Source organism: Mytilus californianus, unplaced genomic scaffold, assembly GCF_021869535.1.
Source record: "Mytilus californianus isolate M0D057914Y unplaced genomic scaffold, xbMytCali1.0.p SCAF_11, whole genome shotgun sequence".
NCBI lineage: Eukaryota > Metazoa > Mollusca > Bivalvia > Mytilida > Mytilidae > Mytilus > Mytilus californianus.
Window position 1 is genome coordinate 11,086,859 of NW_026262593.1, and position 16,554 is coordinate 11,103,412.

General features: G+C 33.0%; 1 protein-coding gene across 7 annotated transcripts in view; it reads right to left on the reverse strand.

Annotated features, from left to right (window-relative positions):
- Nucleotides 1-16,554, reverse strand: part of LOC127719541 (matrilin-2-like) — a 199,947-nt gene that overhangs the window by 13,175 nt on the left and 170,218 nt on the right. For 6 of the 7 annotated variants that reach the window (XM_052225756.1, XM_052225759.1, XM_052225761.1 and 3 more), the window contains one exon: nt 404-527. The exons of the other annotated variant lie outside the window; for it this stretch is intronic. In XM_052225756.1, coding sequence (XP_052081716.1) covers nt 404-527 — 124 coding nt within the window. The remainder of the gene's footprint in view (nt 1-403; nt 528-16,554) is intronic. 7 annotated transcript variants of the gene reach the window in all.

Below are 16,554 nucleotides of genomic sequence, written 5' to 3' on the forward strand. Positions count from 1 at the left end.
GTGGTCCTAATGAAGTTACATCGCGAATAGTGCTTTTGAACACAAAAAATTTATAAAGTTTAATTTCTATTTTCCAGGCTTATATCAAAAATTATATAGCCTTATTTAACGTTTGAATTTGTCCCACAAAAGTGTTGAAAGGAGTTTTGCAAAAATAGAATTATTGTATCCAGCACAACATGATTTTAATACAACAGTAAATATTTTCATGTACATCATACATTTCCTATCCTAGATTCTTGAACCGATTTATATTTTGTTTGGTGTTTTGAAACCATTTGGTGGTTCTCCAAAACGTAAGAAATGGTTTTCTATTAATCATATAATTTTTGTTTTCTATGTAAGCATTGGATATTATTCTGTATTCTAAATTGAGTGATTGTTATATAATATATACACTCACACTGGACACACTTGGAACTGCTAAAAATATATCTGCTTCTCCTTTTAAATCTATATTTAGGGAGTCACTTCTTGATGCGTATTCTATACCAGCGTAAAGCCAGACATTAGCTGATTCAAACACTCTATAATATATAGCTATCAGATAAAACAAACAACATTTAATTATGCATATAAAGATTCATCACAAATACCAATATTAAAATTTGGTGTGCCACATCCGGGGTTTACCCATCAGTGGCGCCCAATGTTAGAAAGTCCGAATCAAATACAAAGAAAGGGATCATTGAAGACTAAAAAATACCAGTTATTTCTTATAAATGTACGTTTTGTCATAATATAGTTCACACATGACGAATTGTCTAGATTCTATGTGGGTTTTTTTTTGCATGGGGTCGTCAGTTCATATCGACTTTTGAGTTTTGAATGTTAAGGTAATAGTAAAAGTTCAACGATATTATACAATAATAGACTTTTTATTAGGTCAATGGGAGGTTATGTCAACCTAAGAGAAGCATACTGTTTGAGGACGAAGTCCGAGGTCGATATAACATCGTATTGACCTCAACCATACACTTGTTATTATTAATCAACAACTATTACATAAACAATGTAAAATTGGGGATTTCTTGAATGTGTTTTTAGTAACATGCGGTATGCCCTGTGCAATATGCTGTTTTTGACTTACGAAAAGTTAAACATAACAGTATTGGCGTGCAAACTGAGTAAATACAAATGTACATGTGATAAAATCTTAACGAATCACAAATCCTTAAAAATATTTGATTAATAATATATATTAATAACAGTTACCTAATTGCATCGAGAACGGACCTAATAAATGACAGTTACATGTTTTAATTATCAAATTCCGGAGCACCTGAGATCACCCCCAGTTTTTGGTGGGGTTCTTTAGTTTTCTATGTTGTGTTTTGTGTACTGTTTGTCATTTTCTTTAGCCATGGCGTTGTCAGTTTATTTTCGACTTATGAGTTTGAATGTCCTTTTGGTATCTTTTGCCTCTCTTTTATTAAACAGTTTTACAAAAAAAAAACACCATGGGGCAATTTTTTATTTTTAAACTCCAAATTTTTTTAAATAATCATTGTTTATTTTATAAATGAATTAATTAAAACCGTTTACAGAACTCATTTACAAATGACCAATGAATGTTCTCCACACAAACTTTTTGTTATATATATATAACACTCAAAAACGTATCCATCCCCCAAACGTGTTCGATTCTCCAAAAGGTGTCCATATGACGTAACTAAACTGCAAAACATGCCTAGTTGCTAAAGGGCGCCAAAACGTGTCCTTTTTATGAACGCCCAATGGTGTTCATTGTTTTAAGAACGCCCAAACGTGTCTTTATGAACGCTTAATCTTGTCAAGATTTTTTAATGTCACAAAGTGTCCACCAATATTAAATACATTAAGTAATTCGTAATCACATATGTTGTAACTTGTTTAATAATGATAATTCTTTATTGTCATATAAGTACACCATTATACTTGTGACAAATACAAATAATACCAACAACAAAAAATAAACTGATTTGAACACATATGTATATATATATGTTAATATTAATGCCTAAAATGAAAATGAGATTAAATAAAAAGAAATTCAAAGTTAAAATACATTATGTACATAATACAATAATAAGAACTGACGTTTGAATGTCAATTACATGAAATAAAATCATTAGTAAAATATTGATGTTAAAACTCATTGAATAAAACTCTTAAAATATATGTAAACTTGTTGGATAGTTGTCTCATTTGCAATCGTACTACATCTCCTTATTTTTATATTGATAGATAATTGTATTGCAATTCATTTGTTACCAATTGGTGGGGAGCTATGGCACAGGCTATTTTCGTTGTAATTTTTTCTAGGAATTTTTCTGGTGATCTTCCAATATCGTTGTGTAGAGCAGAATTCTTTTGTATATGAACAAATTTGATTCCAATTGACCACTGTTTATTCGTTGTTCCTCATCCACGCAGTATGCAGCATGTGATGAATATTTTCGTTTGACAACTCAATACTACCCTGTGATTGGAGATGTTTTGGCTTCCGGTGAACAATAACTAGTTCTAGCCACATTAGCATTAATTCAGATATAACCAAGGCTCCGTGTTGAAGACCGTACTTTGACCTATAATGGTTTACTTTTATAAATTTTGACTTGGATGGAGGGTTGTCGCATTGGCACTCATACCCCCATCTTCTAATATCTATTAGCTGTAAATTCACGACCTTTGTCCGTTTGCTGTTTATGTGACACACCAAATATTGTGAAAACATAAACTAAATTAGAAACCACCTTTAAAGCACTTTTTGACGTAAGAGCTCTAGTTATGTATTTTTAAGGTGATCTTGGTACACCATAATGAAAATATATTTTTATCTTACTTTGATCGTAAATCGATTAAATCAACCTGTCATCTTCTGTAAAACTCTTTGGATAAAACGGATTTTAATACTACTCCCTTCTCTATGCACATTTTATCATGTTACAATTTTTACAAAATCGAAGAAACAGTACAATTGAATCATGGAAAATGCTTGCAAAGCCATTATTAGGTTGTTTAATTCTACGTTCTATAATAATGATATGCCGCTTTGACATTTCTTAATGTGTATTTTTCCCAAAATATCATACAGTTCCTCTAGAAAAACATCAACTTAGAGATTTCCCTCAATATTCTCTATTACCTTAGTTACCAGTCTTTCAAACCTCCAATGGTAAAAAATTGTTAAACCATTTTGAATTGTAATAGTCTTTAGTTGCCTTATTTTCTGATTTTGAAAGTTTAATCTTTGCCAAATGATCATTGTACTTTTGCCTTGGGTATATGATCTTTTTTGTTCCTGATATTCCGCAAAGAATAAAGAAATTTGTTGTTACTTAAATGTTAATAATCCAGATTAAGAAGTGAAAAGACAAGATGGGTATTTAAGAAAATTAACATATCCAATAAAACAGATGAAAAGATGATGTGACTGGCAGATTTTTTTATTTTTGACCAACTCAAAGCGGCTTGACCATTGAAGAGCAATAACACAAAGAAATATGAGTAAGTTCTGTTTTGAATACGAAAAAATACTAAAAATTAAAGATCTTTTAAATCAGTTTATTATATACCTAGTAGTAAATACAGGTAAATTGTATGTGTAATACAATTGTTGACAATCGTACTGTATCAGCCATCCGTGATGATATCGATATCAGTCACGGTTGCAAAGGCTTTATCAAACCCCTAATCTGTATGATGCACTTAATCGATATCAATCACGGTTACAAAAGCTTTATCAACCCCTAATATGTATTACGTCATGTCTCGTGAAAAATACACAAGAGAGATTAGTTGTACTTGAGGTACATGTATATAATAAAGTGTATATGATATGGCTTTTTCAATATCACATACCATACCGTATCAACCCTCAACCAATATAATCCCTCGAGGAGAGCTCTCTTGGGATTATACTGGTGTCTCGGGTTGATACGGATGTGATATTAAAATAGCCATATAATATTCTCTATTTATATTAGTTTTTGAAGTATGATTTTTAGAATATTATTAATGAAGAATATTTCACCAAATTGACATGTATTTTGACGATAAACAAAAACCCCAAAATAATCTTATAGCCTGAAATGATGTTTTGCAATAGGTTGAATAATCAACATCAGATTTCAGGAAATAAGCTTAATGCCTGGAAATTTCAGGCAATAACTTAATACCTAATCGTTAGCTTATTGTCTAGGATTTAAGCTTAATGCCTAATTTCACTTATTGCCGCTAACATATATATATACATACAAGGAAAAATAACTAAGAGTTCCCCTGTCCTCAGCTCTAAAGACTGTTTTATAAAGGAACCTGCTTTGTTCACTTGGTTTATATTTGAAGGATGTTTTATAATAAGAAAAAGAGTATTTTCAGCATTGCCTTTTGATATTTTTGCAATGTTACCAAACAAAAAAACTTCTTTTTTAAAAAGTACACTAATCCCATTGGTCAGAAACCAATTTTCAATCTGTTCTAATAATATCTGTGTATGTTCACAATCCCAAAATAAATGTTCTAATGTTTCAATTTCTCTATTACAAAATGTACAATTTGGATTATCATAAATCTTAATTTTTTGAAGAAATTTGTTTGTAGCTAAGATTCGATGATTGAATCTATACTGCAGCCACTGTAACTTAGTATTTTTTTGTGAAAACAAATGGCAGTTTATAAAATTTTTTCCAAAACTTTCCGTCCATCTTAACTGACTAGTGGGAACACTTTTATTTTTATTTAAAACAATATACATATCTTTAGATCCTTTTGAACTTTTAACAAGTCTTTTAATAGCCGATGGAATTAAAGGTAGTTCTAATTTGTGATTTTTCCCACAAATGATTTTGATGCTTGATGTACAGCAGATATAATACTATTATATCTCATGAAATTCACATTTATCTGATACATTTGTGAAGTCATCCCTTCGTAAATTTTACGGACGCCATCACGAATTGGTTGACCGTTATGGAATAACCGTTTCACAGATGATATCGGATATGTTCCTTATGTCGTAACTACAATACCCTTCCCTTTTCACGAATGTGACTTACCGAATTAGACTATTTACCGGATTTGTAATAACATAAGCAACTCGACGGGTGCCACATGTGGAGCAGGATCTGCTTACCCTTCCGGAGCACCTGAGATCACCCCCAGTTTTTGGTGGGGTTCGTGTTGCTTAGTCTTTAGTTTTCTATGTTGTGTCATCTGTACTATTATTTGTCTGTTTGTCTTTTTATTTTTGGCCATGACGTTGTCAGTTTGTTTTCGATCTATGAGTTTGACTGTCCCTCTGGTATCTTTCGTCCCTCTTTTATAACCACTGGGTCGATGTCTCTGCTGGTGGACATTTTGTCCCCGAGGACATCATCCGCCCAGTAGCAAAATTGCATGAATTTACGAAGATCTAACAGGATACTGGCTCGGACGTCGCCCAGTATAAAAAGGTCCGAAACAGACGTCACCATGGACACGGTGTCGTCTGATAAGGCAGGTGTCCCCTCATCTCCAGACATGACAAATATCCCAAACATGACTCATTCAGATCATCATACTAGTGACAATAGCAATAGTACACATACACAGCCATGTTCAGTTCTCCTTAAAGACATATTGGATTTTGATGACTCTGAACAACACTGTCTCATTTCGAAATGTGGAACTAATGGCTGCAAAACTTGTGAAATTTTAATAACAGACGCTCAATTCACTAGCAATTTAACTAAAAAGTCTTACTTTACTAGAAGTTACGATGATCTGAATTGTAAATCTATAAATGTCGTCTACGGATTAGAGTGTAACCTTTGAGGATTGGTTTACGTCGGTGAAACGAAAGGAAGGCTAAACAAACGTATGTGCGGCCATAGATCAGATATCAACCTCAATGCAAACGACATTCTGTACCAGCATTTTAATCAGCCTAATCATTCCATCGTTTCTATGACAGTTCGTATAATCGAAAAAATATACCACAAGACTAACAATCCTCAACTTGCAACGCCTCTCCGAAGACAAAAAGAGGACTACTGGATTCGACAATTGGGAACTGCGACACCATATGGTTGCAATGACAAAATTGATGGTATAGTATTCTATCTAGTCCTTCCTGTAGCTCGGTGAATGTGATGAATATTTTCAACTCTACTCCTCGACGTAGACGCAGTCATGGTCATCGTCATTATACATCACCTACTTTGCATGATGTCTCTATTAATGACTTGCTGCCATTTATACAAAAGCCGTTAGGTATTCATCACATTCGCACGAAACTGTATTCATTACCCCTTTCAAAACTTCATTCTCTGTTCAATTTATGTTTGGAAACCACTGTTACAAACCCTCATTCAAACCAATACAAACTTACAGCTATTATTTCGGATATTGCAAGTCACAGACTTTTCAAACCAGTTCGCATTGGAAAAGATGAAAATGAGAAAAGATCTTTTCTTAAACTTTCCTTTGCCAACAAAGGTCTCGATGGCGTCAACTTAGGCAATATCCTTCATCATAAATTAGTTCAGTCGAAAATACCTCCTTATTTTAAAGATCAGTCTGTACCAATAATTTCTTATACCTATACCAAACCAATTGCAACTAAAATTTTCAATTACAAACACGTTTTGCAGGATCTCAACATTGACGACTTCAAGTCTAAACCTCCTGATTGCACCTGTGCTAGTTCCCAATTCACATATAATCCGGCTGGCCACGTTATTACCGGAGACCTCAACATTGTCGATAACACTTCCCTGCAAAATTTGTTATCCAAAGGTCCGAAATATCGTGAGCCTAAATCCATCAATTGGAAATACAACTTCAAAATACTGATGGATTCAGTCGAGGATTATGCCAGGCAATGGGCTAAACGCGAGAAAGAAGACGTAGATACTCTTTCCGAATTTATTAAGGCTGTGAGGTCGTTGATACAAATCCGAATTAAGAAACTAAATGGGCATATCAATACCCACGCTACATCAATTTTTAAAGACCCAAATGTTGCAAAACACTTGTCCTACCTCCATGACAAATATGTTGTTGTCCCCGCAGATAAAGCCCCAAACAACATCGTTTTTGTGTGTAAATATCATTACATAAACTGCTTGATAAATGAATTAGGTATTGACAATTCACTTAGAAACTCAACATATACCCTCACGACACTTACCAAAGAGGAAATCCTAGATAATCATAGATCTGTTCTATGTTCCTTTGGAATTTCAACCAAAGACGAAGAACTGGATCTTCCATCACTGTATTGGATACCTAAACTACATAAGTGTCCTTACAAACAACGGTATATTGCTGGGTCTTCCAAGTGCTCCACGAAACCTCTTTCTAAATTATTAACATCTATTTTATCAGCAATCAAAGCCGGGCTCCAAAGTTATTGTGAAACTGCCTATTCTAGAGGTGGCGTGAATCAGATGTGGATACTAAAAAATTCCAAAGATCTTTTAGAGTACATACAATCTAAGACTCTCTCATCTTGCAATAGTATTAAAACATTTGACTTTTCTACACTTTACACAAGTATTCCCCATTCCAAACTAAAAGACAAATTGAAAGAGTTGGTATTACTTTGTTTCATTAAAAAGAATGGCGAACGTAGATACAAGTATCTTGTCTTGGGGAGGGATAAATCCTACTTTGTAAAGAATCACTCTGATTCAAACAAAAAATTCTCTGAAACTGACATTATCAAGATGCTTGATTTCTTGATTGACAACATATTTGTTACGTTTGGAGGACGTATTTTTCAACAGACTGTCGGAATTCCAATGGGAACCAATTGTGCCCCTCTTCTTGCCGACTTGTTTTTTTTATTATTATGAGGCTGACTTCATACAGGAGCTTCTTAGGAAGAGAGATAAGAAGTTAGCAATATCCTTTAACTCTACGTTCCGCTATATAGATGATGTTCTCTCACTAAATAATACAAAATTTGGTGACTATGTTGAACGAATCTATCCCATCGAACTAGAGATAAAGGATACTACAGATACAGTTAAGTCTGCCTCATATCTTGACTTACATCTAGAAATTGACAATGAGGGTCGGTTGAAAACAAAACTTTACGACAAAAGAGATGATTTCAGCTTCCCAATTGTGAACTTTCAATTTTTATGTAGCAACATTCCAGCAGCGCCTGCATACGGAGTATATATCTCCCAATTGATACGATATTCCCGGGCTTATGTTTCCTATCATGATTTCCTTGATAGAGGATTGCTGCTCACAAGGAAGCTATTAAACCAAGAGTTCCAAATGGTGAAGTTGAAGTCATCCCTTCGTAAATTTTACGGACGCCATCACGAGTTGGTTGACCGTTATGGAATAACCGTTTCACAGATGATATCGGATATGTTCCTTATGTCGTAACTACAATACCCTTCCCTTTTCATGAATGTGACTTACCGAATTAGACTATTTACCGGATTTGTAATAACATAAGCAACTCGACGGGTGCCACATGTGGAGCAGGATCTGCTTACCCTTCCGGAGCACCTGAGATCACCCCCAGTTTTTGGTGGGGTTCGTGTTGCTTAGTCTTTAGTTTTCTATGTTGTGTCATCTGTACTATTATTTATCTGTTTGTCTTTTTATTTTTGGCCATGACGTTGTCAGTTTGTTTTCGATCTATGAGTTTGACTGTCCCTCTGGTATCTTTCGTCCCTCTTTTTCTTCTTTTTCTTCTAATGTTTGAAGAGAGAAAAAAGTCCCATCTTCATTTACAATATCATTTATAAATCTTATACCATTTTCAAACCAATCTTTATAAACAAATAGGTTTATTTTCTACCTTTATGTTATTGTTAAGCCGGATTGGACTAGCAAGAAAGCATTCCCAACTGTCATATTCATCTTTTTCTCTGAGAAGTTGCCATGCTTTCAGAACATCTTGCCAAAATTTAATTTTTATATTTTGTTGTAATCTTTGTATATAAACACAACCATAAAATTTTTCAAGTTCTACATGTACATTTGATAAAAAAACATTCTGCCATTAGTTGTCCGTTTTAAATAACCCTTATCCATGTACACTTCAATGCTGAAATAAATGCACTATGATTTATCATTTTGAGTTAACCATCTTCAATATCATTTTGTAAAACATCTCTATTTATTCTATCGATTGGTGAACTCCATATAAAATTGTACATAAGTTCAATAACAATTTTTAAAATATCAACACTTGGGATTTGGTAAGGATATAAACAAATGATTTAATATAGGCAATATCAATGTCTTTACCACAGTAATTCTACCAGTAACAGTAAGGTTTCGTTTTGACTATTGTTTAATTACTGTGTAACACATTTTATTTGTACAATTTTTTCATCATAAATAATTTTTACAATTCTATCAAGATTAACATCAAAGCTTAAACCTAATAACTTAAAACATGTTTCTCCCCATGAAAGGTTTTTATTTTGGCATAACACATCATTACTATACTTTTTATTTCCTATCCAAATAACTTGTGTTTTAGAAAAATTAATACTTAAACCAGATATATTTCCAAAGTAATCTAATTCATTTAATGCTTCATTCAAAGATTCTTCTTTACCTTCTAAAATAAGAGATGTGTCATCAGCAAACTGTGAAAGTTTGTGCTCAACTTGAGTAACTGTAATGCCATTTATTTTATTATTATTTTGTATCTTTAGTGCTAATATCTCAGCAAAGAGAATGAAAATATAAGGCGACAAGGGGTCATCTTGTCTACAGCCTCGTTCTATAGAAAAAAATTCTCATAGATGTCCTCCCTGATCAACAGCCGATTTAATATTGTTATAAAAAAAACTTTAATCCAATTAATTATTGATTCTCCAAAATTAAACAACTTCAGGACACTGGTGAGAAATTCCAAAGAAACTGAATCAAATGCCTTTTCAAAATCTATGAGCAATAAAAGGACTGGAATATCTTTGTCTTCAGTAAATTGCATAATATCATAAATTAAACGAAGATTTTCTCCAATGTATCTCCCACTAATAAACCCAGTTTGATCGAAATCTATCAATTTATCTAAAACTGTTTTAAAGCGTTTTGCTATTACTGCAGAGCCAATTTTATATACTGTATTTAATAATGATATAGGTCGCCAATTTTTTAAGAAATATAGGCTTATTTCCTTTTGGCAGGCATGTAATGATTCCTTGTTTTTTTGTAACAGATAGTTCACCAATCTCAGTACTTTAGTTCAAGGAATCAACATTAACAAATTTTCTAATCTTTCCAAATAATCTAAAAAAAACAGATCCTGGCGTTTTATTATTTTTTCATATTTTTCAATCTCAAACCAGCTTTTTCAAGTTATTTTACCTTCAAGATGATTTTTCTCATCATCAATTATTTTTTTAAACTTTATATCTACAAATTAATACTACACTTTTACACTGACAGCAGCAATCGTAGGCGAGACACAGGGTTCCGTGGAACCCCTTACGAATTTTTGATTAATTTGACTTTGTAAGCATTAAGTTTACATAAATGACATTACAATAACATTTTTGTTTTATTTTCAAACTGTACCGTTAATGCATAGTGTTATTCGTGACGTTGATGTGCTGGTATTTGAAAATACTGTGAGCGTTTTACAGTCAAAGGCTTGATTGAAAAACGATTATTGTTTAGTCGATTCTCATAGTGTCAAGTGCTATTGATTGCCAGACTTCTAATTCCATAATATCGCAGTTTGATTTTTTGAAATGCATTTGATATCTGCTGAAATAATTTAACTAAAAGAAGTTTTTATTATGGATTTATTTTTTATTAAAACAAGGTTGACTCTCATGTAGTATTAACTCGGGTGATTCGGAAGTAGTTTGTCGAAGTCTGGAATATTTCTTTATAAATAGTGCCGAAGTCTACAAATATCTCTTCATTACATAAAAATCATTACTTCATAACTAAACAATATGCCGGCAATTAATAAATATTTGACCGCATCATTATTTTTACGTTGATACTATTTGAGATTTCAACAGGCCTGTCCTCGGGTAGAAAACTTTAAGGCCGTGAGTCTTCAGGAGTGAAGACAAAGCGGATGGGACGTCTTGTTGACCAAGGTGAGAAAAAAAAACATTCTGCTAAAAAAATCACACCCAGAATTTATTTGAATACATGTACTTAACTAAAACATATCCAATGTTATACTCCTACTCCCAGTCCGTCTTAAAAGAGCAGGACAAATGATTATTTATGTACGTCTCTTTAATCGTTAGATCGTTGTCAGACTAGATGATATTTCAAGTACTAGTATCACAAACTGTTTTAACTATCTAAATAATTCAAAGAACCATGCAATACAAATTGAATTTGTTTTTTTTTTCGATTTCAATTTAATTTTGATGATTTTTCATCATTTTTTTGTGAGAAAACTTTTAGCAAAAAGAAATAAAATAGCCAAACCGTTCGACATCATGCAGATGCAGATGAGATTCGGATTTTTTTCGCCGTTATAGCTTCAACAAGGAATTGTTTGTGTTTTTCCAATTCATATATTCATGACAAAATGTTTGTTTTGCTCCAAATCAAATAAAAAGGTTATGTACAGTCATATTTTGGGGACAATTTGCTAACTTCATACTTCTTTTTAATTATAATGGATGGAACATTGTAATTTAGATAAAGTTGAGATGTACGAATGAAATTAAAATACTCATTTGTAATTATCGAATAGCAAGAAAACGAAATTCTACAGCAAATAAAGGAAACACTTGGATTAAATATCTACTTGAAGATTTATTTTTTAAGGCCTTCCCCTAACTTGATTTGGACGAAAGAAGTGCAAGTCATCTAATTCATTTCTTGAAACACTGATGCACTAGTTTCACTATAAGTGTAAAGCCAAAAGTTACTAAATAATAAACTCACGTTACTATTTTGTTTTTGGAAGTGAGGTTGATTTGTGTTCTATTAAGTCTATCTTTAATATGGAACAGTTATGAACAAAAGGAAATGCAGAGTATACATCACTGAGACAGCAAGCAAACAGCAAAATAACGAATAGACATATAGAAAACAGCATTTAGGTATATATATACCATATGTCAAGCTCGAAATAACTTTTTCATCAATTTGATTAAAATTCAGATCTATCGTAATTTGCTTACTCTAATGAACATAACAAAATCAGACATCCATATTATTCTAATTAGATAGGTTTTTCATAGAGCAAATATTGGTGTCCCCTTTATGCTATTACAAGAAAGGGGAGAATATTATATAAAGACAATTGTCACTTTTATTTTGATTGATTGCTGCTTATTAAGACAAGTCCAGGGCGATATGGTCTATAGGAACATCTTGATTTTGATTTTTGTTAAGAAATACCGTTTGGTTATTACTCTGTCAAATCTTTTTATGAACACACAATTGTTTACATATACACGGCCAAACGTGTCCACCATTATTTAAAAGTGATTTGTAATTACATAATATTGTTTAATAACAAATTTGGTTATTGCTCTTTCATTGACGTATTATCCTTTTGCTCTTTCATCTATTGTCCTTCCCCCAAGGGTGTGTGACGGGATTGCTTCCCTTAGTACAGCCAGCCGTAAGTGGTTGCACTAGGGAAGCATTTTTTTTTTAGCTTAGTCGGTTAGAACGCTACCTTGTAACACAGAAGTCCCGGGTTGATTTTGTAATGAAAATCATGCTCTCCGGTTACATATGGCGCCCAACTAAAAACCCCAAGGTGGTTAGAGTGGATTTCTAGCCAGGGTTTGAGTTATGAGAGAATAGAAATATGGTCACTTAGATCTTCTTCCAACCAGCAGTAAAATCCTTGCCACAGTGGGGCGTTCGTTTGGCTGTTCGGGATGTTAAAGTACGCAACCACGTCCGTTTAGAATGGGGACGCTAAATCTGATACACCGTGTAGGGAGAGTGCCACTCTCTATGCACGTTAAGAACCCATGCAACAAATGTTTGAGAGGTCCGTATGTGGCAAAATTTATGTCCTTATGCAACGTACCTTCTTTTTGCAGTGGCAGTCAAAATTATAGATCATTGAATTGCCGTAAACGTAATTGACGTCACTGAGGACAAATTAGCACTATAAGTTCTGGCGTTTTAAAGTGGACACGTTTTGGCGAATAACAATAATCGGACACATTGTTCTCTGTCCAGTTCAGTTGATTTATAAATACATTTATTTTAGTCATCTGTCGTTCACTTTTCACATCTTTATTTAGCGAACACCTTAACATTACTTTTCCTATTTTAATAATTGCTCGACATAATAGACCGTACTAAGACAATTATAGATCAGAACCATAGTAAAAAATATTTAAAAAATATATAGTTACTGTTGTGTTTAGCCATGCAGTGTTTTGCAAAGAAATAACTAACAATAACATTAAAGTTTCCATTGCTACCGTGTGTTCAAGGCATTGCAAAAGATCTTGTCTTCCTTGTACTGTTTACTTAGAACAATTCCTGAAGTTGGTGTATAAAATCTACTCTGAAGTCGGCTATCGATATTAAAGTGTATTTCCAGAGGATATCAATAAGTTACTAAATACTTTTAGCTCTCTTTAGTAATTTCTAGAATTCTATGAAATAATACTTCAAACTGTTGTTGTGTTTGCATTTGTTTTGGTATGGTATTCTAGTATACCGTTACTATACATTGAAGTCCTTTATTATACTGAGTTTAATTGCACCTAATTTTATTTATAATGTGTAATTCCACTGATCGATATTTCAAAAGAAAAGATGAAATTTTTCAAAGACACAAAATGTTCTTGTGCCTATCTTTGATGGTAAATAGTGTTAAATTAATTCCTTTCTTTTTTTTTAAACATGAGGCAGTTTTGAGCTTGAATTTTTTTTTGGCGTCATTCTATTATAAAAGACTATGTTTACTCTAGATGTCTAGATTGTTCTGTTTACTTCTCCCGAACAACAGTATACCTTTGATCTACCGGGGTATCCGTTTGGATGTGCGGGCAGCCACGTTGAAATGGGGATGTTAAATCTTTCACTATTGTTAATTTTTCCTTTTTGGACAGTGATGTTCCTTTGGCACCGTCTTACGGTGTTTATATATCACAACTCGTTCACTATGCTCGTGTCTGTAGTGACGTATTGGATTTTAATGAGCGTAATCTATGTATTACTAGTAAATTATTAAGACAGGGATTTCGATACTTGTAGAAACCTTATTTCAACTAGCTAGTTTAAGACATACGCCAGGATGATTAAAAGTAAAATACTGACAATGGATTAAGTTGTATAAACAACGACTTTAATTTAATGATGTTGAAATCATTGAACAGTTACATTATATTACTAAACCTCAAAGACAAATGAAATCAACTCAAATATGATATTTATGGCTTGTTTCTATCCAAGCCAATGGAATACCTATATAAGTATGTTTGTCTTGGACAATTCTAAAATTTTATTATTTGACAAAATGCAAACCGTATGTTATTACCAAAAACCCCAGCAGCAAATTAAAAAAGACCAAGTATCTAGTCAAATTCAACTCTGACTGGAGATCTGATTTCAAATGGTGCAAGTCCAGTGCCAAGGGTCAAGACCATGCTTGCTACACTTCTTGCACAGCTGACTATGGTGGCCCTTATGACTTAACCAAACATATGGAGATAGCTACCCATCAGAAAGCCCACAACTCTACAAATTCAACACCACTGTTCAATAGTGGTACCAAAGTTGACAATGTAGCTTAAGCAGAGATACGTTTTGCCAACTATATATAATGGCTGATCACTTTATCTTGAACTATATATAATGAATAAATATTTGAAAACCCCTTATCTTCTATTTCTATCAAGTACAAATGGCTATGCAGGTGTTTAAAGGTATAGAATCATTAACAAAAAAGGAAGATATGCAGTTTAAACACAAAAAAAAAAAAAAAAAACCATTGCGTACGTCGATAAAAATGTCGATAAAAAATCTCCAGTTATGAGGCCCAAACTCCAGATGAAAATTTCCAAATCTCCAGTTGTGGCTTGACAACTCTGTCACATGTCTGTTCAAACGGTATAGCACATCCTACATTTTACGGTGATGTTGTTAACCGAGCCCGGAAATTTAGATACAATCCGGGTAAACTTATTCTAAAAGGTTACCTATTCAACACTGTAATAAAATCTTTGAATATTGTATGTATTGGTATAAATATTGATTACACATATTTACTTTCACTGTACTACAATCTGTCGAGACCTATAGTTTGGCATTGCACAAAGTCATGTTTTTCTCTGACTGTAAATGACGTCTTTGCACTAAATTCAAATGTTGGATGTGTTCTGATTGATATTTTAGTATAAGATACATGATTTTCTTTTATTAGTTGTTATCGGCTTTGAACTAGATGTTAGTAACTACGAGTACTCTCAGATATGTACTTAGTGTCTTTTTGTTGTAGGGATGTATAAGTACCCGTCCACGTCCACTCTTTGTTTTTGTTAGATGTATTTCTATTTGTATCCATCTAATGAGTTAAGCCTTTTTCAACTGATTTTTATAGTTTGTTCTTATGTTGTTCTGTTACACCACTACATTTGTATTCCAGGTTTGGGGAAGGTTGAGCGCTCACAAACATGTTTAACCCGGCCACATTATTTATGTGCCTGTCCCAAGTCAGGAGCCTGTAGTTCAGTGGTTGTTGTTGGTTCATGTCTGTCATACATGTTTTTCGTAAATTGTTCTGTTATAAATATGGCCGTTCATTTTTATCAATTGAAATGTTTCATATTTTTCATGTCTAGGCCTTTTATAGCCAACCATACGGTATGGATTTTTCTCATTGTTGAAGGCCGTACGGTTGTCTATAATTGCTTACGGCCACTTCATTTGAATTTTGGTGGATAGTTGTCTCATTGGCAACCATACTACATCTCTTTATTTTTATATTGAAGACAGTAAACGGACTTCGATGAAAATTAAGTGTCAATATGTATATTACAAATGAGTACGTATACTTCTTGTAAATGAATTTGACAGGGACTGTTGTACAAACAAAAATTGACTAGATTGTTCAGTCATCTATAAGGCTGATTGAGTCAAAATTGCTGACTACGTTATTTAAAAAACATACAAATGGAAAAGACTATTGAGTAAGGAAAAGTTAAAATTAAATTTTAACTAGCAAATTGAAATTAAAGGTAGACCTTCTTGTTTAACGATTTAATTACGACCCCATGGTGCTCCAAACACCTCATAATAAATCAGTTCCATTTTCTGACGCTTGACGCTGTTGAACCCTTTCACATTTGTTTTTTAGAAATTTGTACAATTGAAAATCCTTAACAAAGTTGAATGTTATATTTGAATACGGAATGTTAAGTAACCATCAGAAACCTTCAATATCACATTTAACTAAATCAATTGTTTTGATTTTAATTTACACGAAATATTCTTATAGAAATCTTTAAACCTCTCCAATTAAAAGCAAATTAAAACTTGTCAACAAATATCTAAAAAGAGGAAATCATGTTGAGTCAATTATCACTAAAGAATAGAAACTATATAAGTCACTAAAGGAAGCTGAATGATTGATTGCCCCCTAAATGTCCAGTC